Source organism: Saccostrea cucullata, unplaced genomic scaffold (genome assembly GCF_032062105.1).
Source record: "Saccostrea cucullata isolate Sc308-1 unplaced genomic scaffold, CSIRO_AGI_Scuc_v1 ctg1546, whole genome shotgun sequence".
Classification (NCBI taxonomy): Eukaryota; Metazoa; Mollusca; class Bivalvia; order Ostreida; family Ostreidae; genus Saccostrea; species Saccostrea cuccullata.
The window spans coordinates 100152-121937 of record NW_026921333.1 but is presented as its reverse complement, the minus strand read 5'-3'; the positions used below and the strand labels follow the sequence as shown (position 1 = coordinate 121937).

Here is a 21786-nt window from a genome sequence, read left to right as displayed (position 1 = left end):
TTTTTGTTAGAGTTCTATGCTGCGTAATCCCATGAAATAGATTTCAGGATGTATTTTTTTGTTTACGTTTATTCACAGCAGTCTCTCAACATACATCACGATCATTACATGTATTCCTCAAAATGTATAAGAAAATAGCTTTTAAAAATCGGCAAAATATTCCATACATGTTACAAAAGAGATAAAAGTCATTTGCAACTGAAAAAAGACATAAGCAAAGAAACATTTTTGCATCGCCTCCAGCGGGATTCGAACCCCCAACAGTGCGACAAAGTTTGGTTCGGTCATATCTTTTCAATATATACACACATAAAGATGCTGAACACATATTTAGAATTCTCATAAGACACACTATAAAACCTGTAAATCCTAAAGAAAAATATTGAAAAACAAAAAAAGTTGAGAAACGGGACTTTTTGAATTCACTTCCGTTTGCAACCGGAAGTGCCGACGACGAAAAATAAAGGTCGTTGCCCATAACAGAGTTCGATGTTCTATCACCTCAGTGAGTTTCACTTTCATATCTTTAGCCGTTCTCGAGAAAACTCCTGGACAAAATGCCTTTTTAAAAATACAAAAATCCCCAAAAATCGCGAAAGGAAGTGAATTTTGAAAAAATGAAAAACACGTCTGGAGATATTCTCATGATGCATCATCCCTGTAAAAATCTCCAAAATCCGTCCACGCACAGCTGAGATATCGCCCTAACTATGAAAAAAAGAATAATAATAATAATAATAAAAAACAGACGAATAACAGTAAGGTCTTCCGAAGGAAGTCGGAAGACCTTAATAATAAGAAACAGAGTAAAAACAATATGTTCCCCAACTTCGTTTGGGGAACATAATAAACAATAAATCAATCATGCATTTATTGCTTAAATTTTACGTCAGAATATCTTAACTCTACAAATTTAACAAAGAAAATGAGCAGAAAATGAGGATTTTTTTCACAAACTTGATAAAAACATGGACAGAGAACCTTGTTTATTTTTCGTCTTCTCTTTGGCAAGCATCTTACTCAACTGCTGGTGGCGATTTTTACCCGTAAGTCTCTGACCTAATTTCCCAGATTGTTGTGATTTCACTTTTGCTTTTGTAACACAAGAGTTTCTATTTTGTATTTGATGAATTGTGGTCTTGTGTGTATTTTTGGTCCCAGAGTCAGTCTCCTTTGCTTGTATTTGACTGAAAAAGAAATATAATTACATTTAAGACAATGTACAAATTACCATATTTCTTGCAAGTGAATATATTGGTAAATGTAACTTGAAGCATGCATTGTTCTTTATGACATATCTGCCAAAATACATGTATTTGATGAAATAAGACGAAGTGATGTTAATGTTTACTTAGGGAATAAAGAGTATTCAATTGAAATTAGTGGGTATATGTAAATCTTCAAACCTTAGATAAACACAAACTTATGTATCTTTTGAACTTGTGAATTATGTTATCCTTTCTTTCTGCATTGCAGTGAGACATTGATCAGATAGTATATACACTGTATACTCAGTATACAAATTGAAAAATACACTGTATCAGTTCATACTTGCTGTACATCTTGTAAACTTCATGAAACTATGCAAAAAGTCTACATCTACTGCATCCTTGTAAATGTAGACAATGTACAGTCATGTATTATTTTGATGTTTAAAATATTATTTCATTTCATCAATTTGCATCTTTGTTTTATGATCAGTTTATCACAAAGAAAAAGTCACATTTAATAATTTAGCAAAATAAGGTTTTGAATATTACTGAAAATGCACTGTTTCTTTGGATTTTAATATGAAATACAACAGAAATTGTTATATACTTGTTATACATTTGTATATTAATATAAATATTTGTCAATATTAATGTGAAAAGCCCAACAGTTTTAATCAATATATTGACTATTTAAATTCTGATAACCTGTTTTAAATGCAAATAGCAAGCTAGTTTACCAAAAATGTGAATTACATATTGCAGCCAGGAAGCAAAAATGATCAAAATCAACTAAACTTCACATTTATGTAGCAAATATGAAAGTAATATGAGCTGCATTTTGTAAAATTTTTTTTTGCTGTTAAAATATGTTATTATGATAAATTCGTACGTAATAGTGATAATTTCTATACATGATATTATTTACCTTAAATCAACCTTGTCTTTTCCTGCAACCAAATTTTTTAATTGTTTCTTTTTCAGCCTTTTCTTTTGTTTCTTTGTTAATTTTTTCTCTTCAATTTCCATGGCTTCTGACTGTTGTACTGTAGATGCTGAGGAAGTATATATTAAGACATTTTAATTATACACAAATATGTGTATTTATTATATTCTCAACTGTGAAATACTGTAATTTATTTATTGAATAAAAGTGATATTTTTCTACAGTGCAAAGGAATACAAACATCAAAGTGATATATGTACCAGAGTGTATGAATATCAAATTAGCTGCAAAAAATCTTGATTCTCCTTCCTTCTACATAAAAGTTTCTAAAAATACTCCTTGGTCTTATAAAATACAGAGCAAAAATAAATTGTACTGACAATTACATCCTCTGACAAAGTTTCCCCAAATATTTTCTTGAATTCCATGTTTTCAATTTTTTCATTTTTATAATCCTTAAGTATGATATTACTGAAATGTATTGAAATACGCCTAGTGCAACAGTTTTTGTTTTGCAGTTTGGGATGATTGCAAATGCTTCCGACAAAATAAACTTTTTTCCGCATTTTGCTGGTATGCAATATCATATTATTTGTCATCAGACTGTAATATACTGGACTATTGATAGAATTCTTAAGTTAGTTACTTTAGAATCTGTAACAGTCTTTTTTAATGTGTAGTGAAGTCTGAATGTTGAAATGCATTTAAAATATGCATCCTATAAATGTGTGTTCACCCTGGTAATTTATGCATAAATTACACATGAGGTTCCTTTGAAAAAAATTTGAACCATACATTATCTGATAAATATACCTGTTTAGTTTTTTAAGGTATGATAAACAACTGTATTAATGTTAACTATAGTCTATGAGCAAAAATGCATATTTATCAAAAAACTATTTCTACTATATATTCAAAGACTGATAGACTTGAAATAAGCATTCAAAAAACTTCATCAAGTAATACCTAATGAAAACATGTAGTTATTCATGTGCAAACCATAGCTACATATACCAGTAATCAAATATAGAAAACATTATGAAATACGGAAATTACTTGAGAAAAATTCGTTCATTAAAAGCAATTGTTCTTTTTGCTTTTTTGTGAACATGCAAAAGTAAATAAAACACAGTATCTATTAGCTGCATAAGTTATGAGGAAATTAACTGAATTTAAGATTCAGATTCAGAGAAACCCTTTATCTAATCTATGCTCTAAGTATCTAATATTTGAGTATGTTTTGAGTTGTTCACCTGGTTTTAATGATCTGACTCGTTTCGTCTGAGATGCTCTAGTCTGGGCAGGGAATTTGCTTGTTTTGCTGCATTGCAAACATGTTTTAACCTAGAAAAGAAAACCATAAATGAAACACAAAGTTATTATTGAAGCTGCACATGTATTTAGTTTTCAATGTTTTATATAAATAGGAAAATGGTAATCTAATCAGATTTTGTTTAAAGATAGCACAGTGCAACAAATTTAAAATACAAATGCTTGTCATTTTTTCCATATAAGAATTTATCACATATAAAATCAAGAATTTAACTCTTTACTGCTATTGAAAAATCTTCAACACAGTTCTGCAGTATTGAGTAAAGTCTATACAGTTGTATTGTACTTACCACCACATTTTTACTACTGAGATATCTTTTAACCAAATTCTGCTGATATTTGCCTAAGGACTCTGGATTATCTTTATGCCTCTCCAGTAATCTCTTCAGATTTTTACTCAGCGTCAGCTTAGGACGGAATCTTGTTCTACAGCTGTCGAGAGTGAACACACTGCCACAGTAAACACAGTGTGTGGAAAAAATGTCTGGTTCTGTAAAGATAAACAGGACTAGATTGTGACTGATTTTATATCCTACTTAGAATTAATCACATCTAATTCATTGGGTAATGTTGGTGGGAAAGCAAACTTTTACCTATTGTGGGGACAAAATTTTGTGGGTTACTTGTAAATACGATGATTTAATGAATCAATATGTTAACAAAATAAATGTTCAAGAGAATGTAAATTTGTGAGTAAGGATGACCCACCAAATCCACGAACATTGATGATTCTACAGTACCCAGGGAACAGATTTGGGTAATCTTGACTAGCATTATACTGCATATACACTTCATTATTCTTAATTATCTTTTTTAAAACAATAATAACTCTCAAACATACTCAGAAAACAGTTCTGTGTAATCATGACTAAGCATTATACTGCATACAACTCATTTTATCTTTTTTTTTTAAATTAACCACAATCATACTCAGCTAGGGTACAGTTTTGTGCAATCAGGACTAGCATTACATGTACACTGCATGCGATATATTTAACATGTTTAATATCCTAAAGTTATTCAGAAACAAACTTGAGGAACATTTTTGTGCCATCATGACTAGCATTTATTTATATACTGCATATGATTTATTTTCTCTTTTTGAAAAAATAATCACAAACACAGTAAAGGATCATTTTTGAGCAATAATGACTGGAATTTTACTGCATGCAACTTATTTCATCATATTTAATATTAATCACAAACATTATCAAGGGACAATTTTGGAGCAATCATGATTTAGCACACAAAGAAATGCACTAATGATGCAGAAGTGTAAATCATGCTAAAATAAGTAGCTAACTACTGTATACAGGGAAATTTTCGCCCCCGTTTTATTTTCGCCCCTTTCGCCCAAACCTCATTTGGGCGAATTTAAAACGGGGCGAATCATAACAATACAGTATAATTAATTAGACAAAACTATGACTGGGCGAATTCAAAACTGGGCAAAATTGTTTGCAAGCATGAAAGGGCAAAAATAACACGGGGCGAAAATAACCTTGTATACAGTAGTATGCAAAATATGCTAAAGAGACAGGTTTTTTTAGCTTTATGATAATCTTTCATAGATTATTATCATGTAATGAACCTATCACATTGAGAAGGAATGTTGCCCAATACACATCAGAACTGAAACTTTGATCACGAGACTTCAGGCGTGATTGTTCATCAAATAATAATTGTCACAGGCTTTCTGAAGTGAGATTATTTCCATCCCAAGGAAAATATTAAATTGAACTAAATATATATTTTGCTTCATTAATAGCTTGATCTGCTTTTATGGTAAGTATTTTTGTTTGTTGTTTAAATACCGCCCCAGGCCCTTTTGAGAATTTCAAACTCATATTTAAATTTCACCACTTATGGGTGGAAGGTTGCAAATTCATACCTACATGTAATTCAGGGCAAATGAGCAGTAAGGGTTCTTTTTTGTACCAACACCCTCTGTGACATATGGGAGCTAAATGGACGGGTCTTGACACCTCTCATGCCACAGTGGATTAAAAAAAAAGTTCCTTAGTCTACAACTCTAGAACTAGATAGAATGTTCTATCGTTAAAATGATATTGTCCTACGGACCTGGTTTAACGATGGAATTCGTTCCGTGTATTCGTAATGTAGCAAAAAGAAACATGGGCGATAACTCGCATAGTGCATTTACTAGGAACAATCTAGAGAGTTCCGAATGTAAACATGGCAGGTAATTTGAATTGAGAGAAAAACGTTGAGAAAATTAATTGGATTTTCGTATTTATATGGATTATTTTTTGGGATAAAAGGCATAAGCAATCTCAAACATAGGTAATCAGAGATTACAGAGCTCACCTCAACGAATGTTGTCTTTAAGTAAGGCAAAGTCACACAATTAACCAACAAAAAGTATACATTCCAAAAATGAAAATATTTTTAAAAGCAATTTTGATCTGATACTTTGAAATAGACCTACATAAAAAATTTAAACTACTTCTTCTTCATGAAAATGTAATGAAAATCCAGCATCTGAAGCAAATTTGAGAGTTTTCATCTCTTGATGCAGCATTTGTGAAAGTTTGGTTTATACAATGTTATATAAGCCTTATAGTTTTTGGTAATAGACCTGCAACCATAACTTTTACCTTGTATATTATCTGAAAAATGTATGTCCAATTCAGCATCCGAAGCAAGTCCATTAGTGTGCATCCTTAGATGTATCATCCATGCAAGTTTGCTCATTATAGGGCTCATAGTTTATTGGAAATGAAACATGCATTAAAACTAACATTTTCACTCATCCACAAAAAGTAGGTCAGATTAAGCTTCCGAAGCAAGCCTGGAAGTATGCATCCTTAGATGTATCATCTATGCAAGACTGGTCATTAAAGAACTCATAGTTCCTTGGAAATGAAACCTGCACCAAAAACTTTTAACTATTCACTCAACCGGAAAATGTAGGTCAGATTCAGCATCCGAAGCAAGCCTGGTAGTGTGCATCCTTAGACGTATCATCCATGCAAGTTTGGTCAACATAGGGCTTAAAGTTACTTGCAAATGAAACCTGCACCAAAAACATTAACCTGTTCGCTCAACTGGAAAATGTAGGTCAGATTCAGCATCCGAAGCAAGCACGGTAGTATGCATCCTTAGATGTATCATCCATGCAAGTTTGGTCAACATAGGGCTTATAGTTACTTTGAAATGAAACCTGCACCAAAAACTTTAACCTGTTCACTCAACTGGAAAATGTAGGTCAGATTCAGCATCCAAAGCAAGCCCGGTAGTATGCATCCTTAGATGTATCATCCATGCAAGTTTGGTCAACATAGGGCTTATAGTTACTTGGAAATGAAACCTGCACCAAAAACTTTAACCTGTTCACTCAACCAGAAAATGTAGGTCAGATTCAGCATCCAAAGCAAGCCCGGTAGTATGCATCCTTAGATGTATCATCCATGCAAGTTTGGTCAACATAGGGCTTATAGTTACTTGGAAATGAAACCTGCACCAAAAACTTTAACCTGTTCACTCAACCGGAAAATGTAGGTCAGATTCAGCATCCGAAGCAAGCCCGGTAGTATGCATCCTTAGATGTATCATCCATGCAAGTTTGGTCAACATAGGGCTTATAGTTACTTGCAAATGAAACCTGCACCAAAAACTTTAACCTGTTCACTCAACCGGAAAATGTAGGTCAGATTCAGCATCCGAAGCAAGCCCGGTAGTATGCATCCTTAGATGTATCATCCATGCAAGTTTGGTCAACATAGGGCTTATAGTTACTTGCAAATGAAACCTGCACCAAAAACTTTAACCTGTTCACTCAACCAGAAAATGTAGGTCAGATTCAGCATCCAAAGCAAGCCCGGTAGTATGCATCCTTAGATGTATATCCATGCAAGTTTGGTCAACATAGGGCTTATAGTTACTTGGAAATGAAACCTGCACCAAAAACTTTAACCTGTTCACTCAACCGGAAAATGTAGGTCAGATTCAGCATCCGAAGCAAGCCCGGTAGTATGCATCCTTAGATGTATCATCCATGCAAGTTTGGTCAACATAGGGCTTATAGTTACTTGGAAATGAAACCTGCACCAAAAACTTTAACCTGTTCACTCAACCGGAAATTTTATGTAGGTCAGATTCAGCATCCGAAGCAAGCCCGGTAGTATGCATCCTTAGATGTATCATCCATGCAAGTTTGGTCAACATAGGGCTTATAGTTACTTGCAAATGAAACCTGCACCAAAAACTTTAACCTGTTCACTCAACCGGAAAATGTAGGTCAGATTCAGCATCCGAAGCAAGCCCGGTAGTATGCATCCTTAGATGTATCATCCATGCAAGTTTGGTCAACATAGGGCTTATAGTTACTTGGAAATGAAACCTACACCAAAAACTTTAACCTGTTCACTCAACCGGAAAATGTAGGTCAGATTCAGCATCCGAAGCAAGCCCGGTAGTATGCATCCTTAGATGTATCATCCATGCAAGTTTGGTCAACATAGGGCTTATAGTTACTTGGAAATGAAACCTGCACCAAAAACTTTAACCTGTTCACTCAACCGGAAAATGTAGGTCAGATTCAGCATCCGAAGCAATCCCGGTAGTATGCATCCTTAGATGTATCATCCATGCAAGTTTGGTCAACATAGGCCTGATAGTTACTTGGAAATGAAACCCACACCAAAAACTGCACCAAAAATGTTAACCTGCTCCATAAACATTAACCTGGTAATTCCTTTGTTGAAATTGCAGCATCTGAAACTTTGTCTGGTACTATAAAACACACTAAAACCATTTTCCATGCATGTCTAATCAGTATAGGACACAGAAGTAATTACAAAGAAAACTGCTCCAAAAAACTTAACCTTAACCTGGGACGCCGACACCGACGCCGAGGGTATCAGGCATAAGCTCCCCCCAACTTCGTTGAGGTGAGCTAAAAAGGTTTGTTTTGATTATTTTGGTAGTTATTCCCAGTGCAAATCATTTTATATTCTTCAAAATCGTTTGACATTTCGGAGCGGATCCGCTCCAATTTGCTACAATGCAAGTATATGGGACGTATTCTAACTGTGGTGAGGGCTTGTACCGAGACACAGTTAGATTATTCTAACTACTCTAGAACAGACACTCTAACCACTGTGCATGCTGATGATGGTGTGTTAATTTTTGGCTTTTTTATGAATATGTAAGTAGGATTTTATGATAAACAGAGGGAAAAAGCTTAGAATGGCCTTATCTGTCTAAAATCTAGTAATAATTTACATGTACATATAAAACATGAGCATAGTTTGTTAGAAATACCTTTGCTGTTATTAGTTGATAGTTCTATGGCTTTTAATCTGAAAGGAACACAAATTCACAGATTAATAGTACATAATAATTCTTGGAATAATTGAAAATTGTCTCTTTACCCTGTCATGTATTTAGTAATAATTCATCTTTGAAAAGGTTAAGGAAAATCACTTTATTTAGCTATATAGCCAAATCTACCTATCCTGGTGTATTGTATTTTCGACCTATTTAGATATTATTTATTAATTTACTGCAAACTTTATAGAATTTAAGAAAATATGGGCTAAAAATGTTAGCATATGTGTCTATAAATAAAATGATATAACCAATATTGCAGTTTTGTGTTTAATTTATTTATATGCCATAATATGGAGAGGTTGCAGTTTTCCTTACAGAAATATTAGCGTCTTGTGTTTTCGACCTAAATATAGAATTAACGCCCAATCAATAATGGCTATAAATATCCATTCGATATTCCAAACAAAAAAAATAATATTGTCTGTCTTTCAAAGAAATATTAAACAACTTGCATATTTTGTTTGCAAATAAATTTATTCGTTGGTTGAAGCCATCTTTCAGTATCTGTGCATTTCCATAAAAAAATCAATGAAATTACGTTGCATTTTTCAGTGAAAATCTGTAAGAAAGTGCCCATATTTAAGGAAGAAAAAAATTCGTTTGATCCACCCATTCATTTCAATATTCATGCGTCTCTTTGACAGAGGTCTTAATTTTCTTTCAGAAAAAATGTCATCAAAAAATCTTTGTAATTAATGGATTACGGCTTTGCTTCATCAACAGATAAAATGTACATTAGTAAAAAGACTAGAATTTCTGACAACGGACTAAAACCATCGGGGGAATTCCGTAATTATAATTTTTGGTATTTTCACTACAGTTGTGCTTCAAAAGTATTTTTCCAAGTTTAACAACCGAAAAATAATGTTCCACCATGCGGTATCTGCAAAGCAAATTGGGAAAAATAGGTCGAAAATACAATACGGTCGAAAATAGGATACGAGACGATATATAGCTTTATTTGTATTAATAATTTTAATAATAAAAATAGAACATGGACATGAAAACGTGTCTTTTAAATATTATCAAACATGATAAAGTACTGTAAAGTACATATACATGTACAACTGTACAAGTTGAAATTCTGTCAGTCTATGATTCGATTAAATTAATGCGGGAAACGCCTGTCACTTAAAACAGTTTACATAACATTAATTTTAATTCTATATACCTTAAATATTTAGCTGTAGTATCAGCCTCCTTGGGCAAGGCTAACGCCAAAGAAAGAAGATGTTTACGTTTGCTCATCGCTGACTTTCCCACGTTTCTTTTGAAAATGAAAGTAAGCCTCGATTGTTTTTACCTCTTTCACAGAAGAGTTCCACACAAGTCCAAACTATCAAGTAATCAAACACGCTAAGTAGGAGAAAGCCATGAGCCGACAAGAGTCGATTTTGAAATAAAACAACGTGCATATTGCTGTGATTTGCTACAAATATGGCATCCATAACCCAACAAGTGAATTACCTTCTGGCCTCTGGGCAGTATCACACTATTTTGTCCATCATCAAAGGTTTTAGAAATGGGGCAGTGTAAGTAAAAGCAAAATACAAATGTAAGTTTTTCCAGTGTTTACAAGTGTCAACAAGTGGTCGATTTTTAATACAATGAATCAGCTGTACGGACTCTGTCGCCTGTCGGTTACATTAACATGCAGGGTTGTTTCTAAGAATTGAAATAACAGGTGACTTCAAGAAAGTAGAAGGGGGTCTGGGGTTTGATCCTCCCTAAAGAGGGGGTTGGGGTGCAATACCAAAATGAATGGGGTATTATATCAATTTGTTTAGAAAAACTCCCTGGCCCGAGGGCTTGAGGGAAAACTCTGTACATATCTTTTTTTTTAAATGTAAGTTAGAACATGTGGAATTAGAGAATGTCATACAGCTGAGCCCTTTTAAAATAGCCCTTGGGCTATTACATTTAATTCTCCAATTGAAATGTAACTGGAAAGGGGAAAAATGAACCAGAGTGTGATTCAAACTCATATGCCCTGTGAGCTGTGAGTCATTTTAAGTGCTCTAGCTACCAAATGAGTTATGTGGTTATGCAATATGCAGCTAAATAAATATAAGATACATCATGTTACTGTCTCAAAATATAAGGTATATTTGGGCGAGGGTAAGAGAACATGACAGAGAACAAGGCTTACAGAACCCTCCATCATGTTTTTGACATGAGCCCAAAAATAACTTACATTTCAAAGCAGTAATCATGTATTTTGTTTATCCTGCAACATATCTGACATCCAAAACAACCTATTTTGGACCTGAATTAGGCACATCTCTGCAGTTAAATCCAAGATGCAAAAGCAAAAACAATGCAATGTACATGACATCATAGCTGCAGATCTGTAACTCTCCCCCAAAAAATATATTGACAGTTGCCAGTCTGTCAATATATTTTTTTTCTGTGAGATACAGATCTACAGCTAGGATAAAATATGTCTGACTGCCATTTTTTTTCTTTCAACTACGGTAAAACATTCACCCCAAAAGTTACCAACCAAGGCTTTTCCCTGACATGTCTTTCACCAATCACAATATAGCAAATTGCAGAGCACCAACTGTAACATGTCTGGAGGGGGGGGGGGAATGTGACAGATCAATTACCAGACCAGAATTATTGAAACCGGGCCCTTTCTAACAAAAAAACTAATGACTAAGACTAAAGTGTAATTTTGAGAATAATTTTTAGCCCACCTCGACAAAGTCAAGATGTCTGATGAGCTTATGCTATACCCTTGTGAAATGATATACTTTGTGTACAATATTTGTTCAACTTGCTACAAGGTCATCGCAGAAAAACATTTTAATATTTTTCAAAAATATGAAATTGAATAGTGAAGCATGCAATAGCTTTTTCCTATAACAAAATATTTTTTTCTCTGTAGGTATGGTGCCAAAATCAGATTTCCCCATGCCCTAGTGATGACTCTCCTTTTCAGAAGAGGAAGGTAATTAGTTAAATATTAATTAATTTCAAATAACTTCACCAGTTTCATCATGTATGAAATCAACCAATTTTTCTCTCTAAATAGAATAGACTGGTTAATAAATTATCCTTTTATCAACAATTGATATACCCGGGTAATATATTTTACAAAGGTTTAACATTGATTTCATTTGAATTTAATTGCAGTTTTAAAGAAATGACCCAGGGCATATTAGAAGCCACCTTCACACATTCCAAAAACCTGGCCTGTTTTGTGGTGGCCTATAAGACCTTAACCAATATACTGGCCTGGCTGGAAACCCACGAGAAACAGTACCAGTCCTTTATAGCGGCCTTTACAGGGGGATACTTTGTATTCGGAAAATACAACAAAGTTAACGAACAGGTATGTAAAATGCTGCTGATGCTTAAGGGATTTATAATGTAAAATGATATGCTACTGAATAATTTCAATGTCTGAAGGTGCGTCTTTGATTGTCAAAGGTTTCCAGTCCAAAATCTAGTTAATTTCGGATTGGATACCCTTGAATAGGGAACGTGTATCAGAACAGAAAGCTCAGTACAAGTAATGTTCAATCATGTAATGAAATGTTTACTCACTTGACTGCTTGAAGTCATTCTGTATGTTTTCACTACACTCTTTTTATATTCAATTAGTTAGCAATGAAGGGGAACAACTGTGTATAAGTATTATTAGACAATGTGCTTATCTTTCCAATACATAATCAATGCCATACATGATGATTTTTTTTTATAATTATGTATATATAATTATTAGACGATATATCCTGTGACAGATGAGTCACTATAGACTTGTGTACAGTGTAAATTGATTTACCGTAATTATTAATCTAAGAGGTCATTGGTATTCCATTTTGGTGTGAAAATTTAAACCTCACAGTTATTAGAATACTCATATTTCACTAAATTATGGTGATGCATTTAATTATATGCTTATTCAATCTTGTTTCCTTATGTAAAAAAAAAAATGAATTCATTGTAATTTGTAATTGTAATAAAACGAATGCATTAAGTATGATAATAAGAATATACATTTAAACTGCAGATCAACCTGTACTTGTTGTCCCGAATTCTCTACGGCCTTGCCAAGTTATCAGTAAAGCGTGGGTACATTCCGGCTCCCAAGGCACCTGTGTTCCCCTGGTTTGCGGCCATCGTGTGGGGAATTGTGTTGTGGTTATTTGAATATGAACGGGATACCCTACAACCTTCTCTGAAGTCCTCTATGACTTATCTCTATCATGACAGTAATAGATGGAATAGCTTTAAGAATTTCCTTATATATAACAAATAATTAGATCAGCCTGTTTTATAAAACTATTTAATGCAGATTATAATCAAGTATATATTTTTTTTTCCTAATTAGGCCTTATGATTTTGATTTTGTTAACTTATGTTCCAAGTATTGCATTTATATCCTAGCTGTCCAATTAAATCTCAAAAAAATGTCATATGAAACAAAAAAGAAAAAAAAAAGATAGAGATGGGTGTATAAATTAAGTACTAAACAGTAAGGCTTTAATTATCAATTATTTGCCAGCATATAATTACCATGTATATTGAATGTAGGACCAATTATATGATTACGATGCTTCATAAACTTTATGGTTAAACATTATGGAAACAATTGAACAATGTTATATTTTCAAATTGAATCACTTTTATGTATTTATTCCTTCATATATCAGGAGCAGCTTAACAAAATTTATTTATTTATTAAGTGTGGTTGAGATTCTTTTACCTTCAACCTGAAAGTCAGTCTGTAATTATATGTACACATTTACAGTGTAACATTTCAAAGATAATAATTTCATGTTTGTATACAATTTTTTGTCAACCATTATCAGTTATTTTAAAAATATGTACCAAAAATTTATTCATGTATATTTATATATTAATTAAGCTGTCATTGACTGTATAAGGTTGTTTGAGGCTTGATAAGTGTACATATAACTCTGATATATTTAAAATTAAAACATGTAATTACATGCAATGTTGCTGCAGATGTCAGTATGGTTATTTAATGATATAGATTGATCTTTTGATCATCGTCTGATACATGTAGCAGCAGTAAAATTAAATATGTAAAGAATGATAACTTGTTGAACCAATGATATGTATTTATTCTGAAAATGCATAGATTAATGTGTGGCTTTTCCTCATATCATCCTAGTGTAGATGTTTGGGCTATACTGACAGTGGATATTTGCCTGGGAACATGCCCATTAAGCTTTGTGGTAGAGCACCTGACTTGTAATACAGGGAGGGGTCTTGGGTTCGATTCTCAATCCAGCTATGTTTTATTATGGATTCCTTATTTCCAATACATTTTAGTGGCCAGAAGGGGGGGGGAGTGGCTTCTTCAGGTTATGAGTAAATTAGTAAGTCCCAACAGGGCCTGTGATCTTGTGTTTTCAAGGTCAAAGACTATGAAGGGAGGGAGGAATGGATGGTCCAGGCTACAGGGGATATCAGCCTGGGTAGCTCAGTGGTAAAACACCTGACTGGGGTCCAAGGTTCAATTCTGGTCCAGCAATATCTTTTCTATGTAAAATTTCCCCTTTCCTACTACACTTGCATGAGAGCTCAACATATTTTTCTGATATTATTGACTTATTGTATTGCAATAATTATTTTTTTTTTATTTGAAGTTGAACATTACTGAAAAGAATTAATCACAATTGAAGGTTTTCAAAGTTTGTGTTGTTTGTGAGAAATAGTTATTAATAGATATTTTTGCCTGTCATCCATTTTTCATCCTCACAGCATCTGGGGTTCTTAGTCTTCTTTGGAAAAAACAATTAGAAATTGTAATTTCCCTGAAATCACTGCAGTCAGCCAGTTAAAATTAGGGATCCAACAGCCCTGAGTGGACTTATGACCCCTGATGTTTTGAGGATGTTAAATTCTGTATTCAGTTTCATTTCAATATCTTATTTCTTTTACTTTATTGTTTAAAAATAACGTCATTTTGAATTTCACTGCTTTAATAAATTTGATAAAAGTTGGATAAATTGTAAGGGGAAAAAAAGAAGAATGAATTTGTATATAACATTGATGTTGCATGTGTATTTCTTTTAGGAATGTAAGCTGATACAATTGTCTTAATACAATTTTTATTGCCCTTTAAAGCAGAATCTTATGCACAGTTGATACATCTATCAGATACATGCATATGTACTGGTACTCAGAATAGTCCTTCTCATTTCCAGGAAAACAATTCCTAATCATCTGGTTCCATGTTACCTATCCACTTCCTTGCAGCATAAGCTACCTCATATTCTCTCTGCATTCAACCATATTTTTATGTAATATGGTTATTTTTTATTTTTATTCGTCCTCAGGATCTGGTTCCGGTTCGGGTTCCTCTTCTGGTTCAGGTTCAGGCTCCTCTTCTGGTTCAGGTTCCTCTTCTGGTTCAGGTTCAGGCTTCTCTTCTGGTTCAGGTTCCTCTTCTGGTTCAGGTTCAGACTCCTCTTCTGGTTCAGGTTCAGGCTCCTCTTCTAGTTCAGGTTCAGGCTCCTCTTCTAGTTCAGGTTCCTCTTCTGGTTCAGGTTCAGGCTCCTCTTCTGGTTCAGGTTCAGGCTCTTCTTCTGGTTCAGGTTCCTCTTCTGGTTCAGGTTCAGCATCCTCCTCTGGCTCAGGTTCAGGTTCCTCTTCTGGTTCAGGTTCAGCATCCTCCTCTGGCTCAGGTTCAGCCTCTTCTTCTGGTTCAGGTTCAGGTTCCTCTTCTGGTTCAGGATCCTGCACCTCTTCTGGTTCTTTCTCTAGTGATCTTGTAGGTTCATCTTCAGGTTTTGGTTCCTCTTCGGCTTCATGTTCTGGCAAAGGCTCCTCTGACTCTTCGTCTTTAGATTCTTCTTGATCAAAATTTTCATCACTTGATGAACTTGATGAATCACTGCTGGGTGAAGATGTGTCTGAATCCTTTTCACTACTTTCTTTCTCTTTGTCAGAACCTTTCTCAAATGCATCTTCTTCTTTTGCATCTTTATTTTCAGAGTGAGATTCCTCTTCAGATTTTTCTTCAGTTTTTGAATCTGACGACTTTCTAGATCCTGTTTCGGCTGCTTCAGGATTGTCGTTTTCAACTGTATTTTTGTTATTTACCTCAAGATCTTTCTCACTGAGGTTTACAGATTCTATTTCTACTGCGAAAGCATCAGGGGTGGGTGAGTCTTTATCCGAGTCCTCGGAATCGGAGGTACTCGCCCAACTGCTTATAATAGAGGATATAATGCTACCAGTGCTCTTGGTTCGATGAATCTTCTTATGAATTTTCTTTTTCTTCCTTTTCTTTATTTTCACTTTTGCTTCTGCAACATTTGTGTCGTCTGCAAAAGTAAAGATACAAAGGAAGGCACTAACGTATACTTGATTACAGAGTACGAATCAATTTTTAGCACTAGAATAGTTGATTTTGAAAAATTATACTTGTCTTATGACGAACGTCGGATTCTGCGGGGATATCAGTACATAGCAGTATTACCAATACAATCAGGGCTGAACCAATGAGGGCAAATAAGGCGTAGGATATTCGGAAATCCTCTACGTGTTCCGTTGCTTGAAGAGATCGAGCTAGCGCACCTGCAGTGAAAGAAATGAAACTGAAAATTAACAAACACATATTTTAGTGTCCCTTTCCTATGTTTTACTCTTGGTGCTGTTCGATTTCATTGATTAATTCTGTATGCAGATTTTTGTCAGTCCTTCTATTTTTTTTGTAAGCAAATTAATGTTTCATATAGAAAAGTGTATATAACTTTTTTTGGAAAATGTGGCCTATTGAACGAGAATACGATATTCAAGGGATTAGACAATTAAAATAATGAGCGTTTTTCTTCTTTAATATTGGGCCCGAAACGCAAGTCTTCAATTATCGCGCATATCAATGAAATATAAATTATGGAGATAACGAACAGTATTCAAACTCAGAAGTCAATAAAACAATACATAACTGGAGCAGAGCAAACACGGACCTCCAAAAAATCAGAGGTGCGATCAGGTGTCATGGAGGAGTAAGCATCCCCTGCCGTCAGATCACACCTGCCGTTTGATCCTTGTTATGATAGGGAAATAACGGGGAAATCCGTTGACAATTCCGGGTGTATATTATGGCCTAATAATCAGTATGAAAAAAGTCAGCCATCATCTGACTTAGTGATGAATTGTATTTGCTGACAAGGTCATTATATCGAACATAGAACATACGATATGATTACTTTAAACGAGACTGCGTGCTGAACGTCTTTGTATAAAAAAAAACAGCACACATACATAGATATTGTCAATCAGAAACTCAATATATTTAATTTATTCTTTCAATATGTTACAAGATGCATGTACATGTTATAAGGAAGGTATACGACATAGATATGGATAAGTTATCAGATTTGAAATAGATAGTTCATCGAACATGATAGGATTTATCTGTTCCGGGAAATCAATGCGGAAACTATTGAACTTTATCAATTCGTATATCATAGATAATTTAGTTGAACAGCCCTACATTAATTGTGTAAGCTGCTAGATTTTTTTTTCATGTAAATGAAATGAAGTAATAATCATTGCGCATCATTATAAAATCTTATAACATCTGCGAAAAAGTTATTTTAACTTGTGCCAAAGAATTAGTATCAATTTAATATTGGTCATTTATTTATTAAATTACTGACATTAATACATTGTTATGAGTGACTATATAATGATTAACTCTTGTGTTTCTTGCTTCTACTGAAAGAAGACCATATATATTTCATTTATTTTAAAAAACGAATGTATGAATCCATTGCCCAATGTTATTTTTGGAAAACAAAGAACATTTGTAGGCCAAATCATCGGGTCGTTGCTCCAGACAATAAGATCTGATATTGGATTTAGTCAGTAATTATGTTCCCCAAACGGAGTTTGGGAACATATTGTTTTTACTCGGTTTCTTATTATTATTATTTTTTTTCTTTTGACCTAAAACCTTTTTAGTAATTAAAAAAAAAAGTTTTTCAACCTGCTTTTCTGAACGAATATTTATTTATAGAGCTACTTTTGGTGCATCATCTCCAGTCCTTTAAAAATCGGATTCTCCTTAGAATCATTGCAAAGATATATCTAACACATTCCCTATCATACATATAATCACAAAAACAAAATTATTGGAAATTAGCTCTCAGTTGGAATTAACTTTGGACTACTTTTCTAGATCTTCCCCTCCCTCCCTCTATAACAAATAAATACGAATACATGTACACTGTAGCTGCATAGTTTTGGCAAATTTTTGGGGGAGGGGAACCTTTTATTGAATGATTATTCAGTATATACACTGTATGATACAATCTAGATTTAAAGTCGTAGATTAAAGGTCACAGTCCATTTTTCATGTTCGACGGTATGTTTAACTCAAGGTCTTTCACAAAATTCATGGTCTCTTGAGTTGTTGGAAGAACAGAAACTTTTTTAATTACTGCTTACATGTACACATATTATGTAATATATATTTTAAAATATGAGTAAATTAATGACAAGCACACGTATGAATAGAAGGGGGTATCTGGCATGAGCTTTGCTGAAAAGACACCCCACCCCACCCTCACCCCTAGTTTTCTTTTGCTCAAAAAATAGGAAGTATAATTGAACAATGGAAGGTGGTTTCTTGACACACACCTGTATTTTAAAGTCGACGCTGTCCTGCGGGCATCGTAACACTCATCTATTTAAACTAAATGTGGCCTTGGTTTACGTTCATTTCTTTAAAATACGTTGTATTCCGATAAATTGCTGAGCACTTCAGTTGCCAAATGGAAAAGGTTGACAGCTCCGAGGAGTATACAAAAAATATCTTCTCTAAAAATAAATTGGCTTCTAGTGTGTATTGCTGTAAATTTCGACAATCTGGACGCGTGATTTGTTCAAACTATTTATCTTTTTGAAAGTAAATCTGTGCCAAATTTGTTTTTAAAACACAATTTTTGGAACATTTGGATGATTAAAATGAATATTTTAATATGATTTTACTCTGAAAGACAAAAACCATCCTATTGTGTAAGTATGCATGAACTTGAATACTGGCCATGAAAACTATTTGCAGATACCCCACCCCCAGCCCGCCTTTCTCTCTTCCTTTCTGTAAATGAAATATACATGTAGTTGTTTGACATGTTTGATGCATGTGCAATACATGTATATCATAATCAGCTGTAGATAATACATCATTTTGACACTTCGTGGTTTTAAATCATATATACATATGCGATATTTACAGATGGAAATTGACAACTGGAAACTCGTAAAACACATAAATCTGGCTCAATGTTTCAAACAGCTGTCTATATAAACAAAACCCTCCTTATAAAATCATGACTAAATTTTTTTCCTTACCTTTGAGGTGATAAAACACGGCTAATATCTTCAGGACTTCCATACTTAATATATGCTACATGTAGCTCGTGTATTATGTTACTGTGTTAGTAAACACACACGGATCATTGCACCATCGGTATGTCAGCGGCTAGCATCGCATTCAGGTCAAGTATACATGAGTAAAAAAAAAAATCATTGTCCATTTAAACTTATTTTCCCTTCTGATAGACATTTTAAGCCAAAATTAATTATCTCTAATAAAAAGACATTTAAACATCCAATAGCACCTAATTTCTATTATTACGTTTTTATTAGAATTGTCGGCTACATTTCTTATACATAGCCAGAATAATTATGGAAGTAACCCTGCGATGCTCGAAATTTGTTTACCTTACTAACTTGTATACAATTATCCCACAAACCTATATAGACTAGAGCGAACGGAAAGTTTCTGTATATACATGTGTGTTATATTAAGAGAAAGAAGTTCCTCGAGGTTAAAAAAAATAAAAATATACATTTAAAAGCATATCCCCCGAAAATAAAATGTCCGAAACACCCATATAGTGAAACATGACGCATACTCATTAATACATTTGTACTGATATGCAATCGGAAGGTTAGAGTACATTTTCCCCCATATCATTGACATGCACTAAAGTACATCTATCATATGCGTATATGCATTTCAATATTTATATCAATCGCAGCATCAAAACCAATAATCTTCCATATGGCATTGCATGTACTTCTAATCTACGGCTGAGAATATTATGTTTAACAAAGTTTTATTTTTGGTTGATGCATTAAAGAGAGATCGAGAGAGAGAGAGAGAGAGAGATTAACCATTCAACGTGCCATTATCCAGTGATAGAAGTAAAATTAATATAAAATGATCGGAGAGACACGTGCCATATGTTGAAATTAAGGAGGGAGAAGTCCAATCTCAGAATGGAATCCTTGTTCTGTCGGACACAGAGGGGTTCATTACTAACTCTCTGTAACTACACACCCTACAAACTCATTCATATACCTCCAAGATAAGACCCTGTTTTCTATCAAAAAGTTCTATGTATCGTGACAGATTGTAGAATGTGGCCATTTTTCTCTTTTCTCTCTCTGGTTTTGAAAAGTTGATGATTGGTTAAAGATCTGTAAATTAGCTTGTCTTGGAGATTGTATAGCTTTCAGGTAAGTTGAAGAATTCTGTAAATTCAAAACTTTATTCAATGTTTATTGGTTCCCATTGAATTTATTTATGATGCCTTCCTTATACGTTGCTAGAAGTTTTGAAAGAAATTTTGAAAGGAAAAAATATAAGCAATTTAATAACACATGCATTTAAAAAATAAAAGTAGTTTGCATGTGATGCATCATGCATAGGACATACAAGGGTCTTGCATGTATCTTGAATACACTTGCAAGGTTTACTCAATTAAATACAGCTTAGTTTTATTCATAATACCTATGCATTGAAAAGTGCAAAATATATAAGTAAACTCTAAAGATTGAAAGATAAGCTGACGAAAATTGAACATCGCTGGGTCGTTAATAAGTTATAACAATTAAAAAAAAACACGTAAACAGTACATTCATTGTTATTTTAAGATATTTTATTGTTGTTTCAATCATATTACAAAAAGTATTGAAAATGTCTCAAATTGGCCCCTCAGTTTTTGCACATTTCTAATACAAGTAAAACATCCTCATATACCTTTTTCCAATGGAAGGTTCAAGTGCAATACATTCTTTTTTTTTTTAACAAATAGGGTTTAATCGTACATATTTCACGGTTTAAAAAAAAGCACAGATCTCATGATATACACCTTTAATAAGACCCAATCAGTTTAAAATGAGATTCTTGAAAATAAAACATAACTAAGTTCTTAAATAAATTCGTGCATGATTGTGCATTTATAGAAATGAAAGCAAAAATGTAATGAAATGAAAAGAAATATTACTTTCATTTTGAAATAGAGACGAGGAATAAACTTTGATATTTTTATGAAAAAATATGACTCTGTGCGAAATCTTAACTCATACAATTAAAAAATACTTTTACTAAAATTATATGAATTATTAATGTTAAAAAAAAATGAAACATAGAGATAACGAACAGTATTTAAGCTCAAAAGCCAATTGAAATGAAACAAAAAAAAAGGGGGCAGAGCAAATACGGACCTCTAAAACATCAGACATTAGATCAGATACTATAGAGGGGTATAAGCATTCCCTGTCAACCGGTCATACCGGACAAACGGAAAAATCTGTAGATAATTCATTGTGTAAGTACGAAAGCCGGATAGGCTCATTTCTGATAAGATAAAAAAATATTTAACTCGTTATAACGAGTTAATTATCTCGTTATAACGACTTAGTTATCTCGTTATAACGAGTTAGTATCTCGTTATTACGAGATAATTATCGCGTTATAACGAGTTAATTATCTCGTTATAACGACTTAGTTTTATCTCGTTATTACGAATTACTTATCTCGTTATAACGAGTTAGTATCTCGTTATAACGAGTTAGTTTTCTCAGTTAATTATCTCGTTATAACGAGTTAATTATCTCGTTATAACGACTTAGTTATCTCGTTATAACGAATTAGTTATCTCG

The 21786-nt window shown here is 33.5% G+C and overlaps 4 protein-coding genes across 5 annotated transcripts in view; 2 read left to right on the top strand and 2 right to left on the bottom strand.

The window, feature by feature from the left end:
* Positions 1-852: 852 nt before the first annotated feature.
* On the bottom strand, positions 853-10134 carry LOC134259743 (UPF0711 protein C18orf21-like). Its single transcript, XM_062742344.1, has 6 exons — positions 10013-10134; positions 8773-8810; positions 3777-3976; positions 3408-3498; positions 2137-2263; positions 853-1187 (listed from the first exon to the last, which is right to left on the bottom strand). Exons 1-6 carry the CDS (start codon positions 10087-10089, stop codon positions 950-952), a joined length of 771 nt encoding a protein of 256 aa, XP_062598328.1. The 5' UTR covers positions 10090-10134; the 3' UTR covers positions 853-949.
* On the top strand, positions 10022-13819 carry LOC134259744 (peroxisomal membrane protein 4-like). The gene is made up of 4 exons (XM_062742345.1): positions 10022-10373; positions 11732-11794; positions 11980-12178; positions 12860-13819. The coding sequence occupies exons 1-4, from the start codon at positions 10279-10281 to the stop codon at positions 13106-13108; spliced, it is 606 nt and encodes a 201-aa protein (XP_062598329.1). The 5' UTR covers positions 10022-10278; the 3' UTR covers positions 13109-13819.
* Positions 13820-14799: 980 nt separating this feature from the next.
* Positions 14800-19258, bottom strand: LOC134259742 (protein TsetseEP-like). The gene is made up of 3 exons (XM_062742343.1): positions 19186-19258; positions 16249-16401; positions 14800-16148 (listed from the first exon to the last, which is right to left on the bottom strand). The coding sequence occupies exons 1-3, from the start codon at positions 19226-19228 to the stop codon at positions 15145-15147; spliced, it is 1200 nt and encodes a 399-aa protein (XP_062598327.1). The 5' UTR covers positions 19229-19258; the 3' UTR covers positions 14800-15144.
* A 1012-nt stretch (positions 19259-20270) lies between these two features.
* Positions 20271-21786, top strand: part of LOC134259740 (soluble guanylate cyclase 88E-like) — a 54760-nt gene continuing 53244 nt past the window's right edge. For both annotated transcript variants that reach the window (XM_062742338.1, XM_062742342.1), the window contains exon 1: positions 20271-20358. The gene's annotated coding sequence lies outside the window, so the exon portion shown is untranslated. The remainder of the gene's footprint in view (positions 20359-21786) is intronic.

What these genes read in the sequence shown, in the direction of transcription:
- LOC134259743 (XM_062742344.1), bottom strand. Translation starts at nt 10,089, where the DNA reads ATGAGCAAACGTAAACATCTTCTTTCTTTGGCGTTAGCCTTGCCCAAG. An exon ending in ACTACAGCTAAATATTTAAG is followed by an intron (nt 8,811 to 10,012) that starts GTATATAGAATT and finishes TGTTCCTTTCAG; the next exon opens with ATTAAAAGCCATAGAACTAT. An exon ending in AAAGACAAGGTTGATTTAAG is followed by an intron (nt 1,188 to 2,136) that starts GTAAATAATATC and finishes TTTCTTTTTCAG; the next exon opens with TCAAATACAAGCAAAGGAGA.
- LOC134259744 (XM_062742345.1), top strand. Translation starts at nt 10,279, where the DNA reads ATGGCATCCATAACCCAACAAGTGAATTACCTTCTGGCCTCTGGGCAG. An exon ending in GGTTTTAGAAATGGGGCAGT is followed by an intron (nt 10,374 to 11,731) that starts GTAAGTAAAAGC and finishes TTTTCTCTGTAG; the next exon opens with GTATGGTGCCAAAATCAGAT. An exon ending in ACAACAAAGTTAACGAACAG is followed by an intron (nt 12,179 to 12,859) that starts GTATGTAAAATG and finishes TTTAAACTGCAG; the next exon opens with ATCAACCTGTACTTGTTGTC.
- LOC134259742 (XM_062742343.1), bottom strand. Translation starts at nt 19,228, where the DNA reads ATGGAAGTCCTGAAGATATTAGCCGTGTTTTATCACCTCAAAG. An exon ending in CGTGTTTTATCACCTCAAAG is followed by an intron (nt 16,402 to 19,185) that starts GTAAGGAAAAAA and finishes CTTTCACTGCAG; the next exon opens with GTGCGCTAGCTCGATCTCTT. An exon ending in CGACGTTCGTCATAAGACAA is followed by an intron (nt 16,149 to 16,248) that starts GTATAATTTTTC and finishes TTACTTTTGCAG; the next exon opens with ACGACACAAATGTTGCAGAA.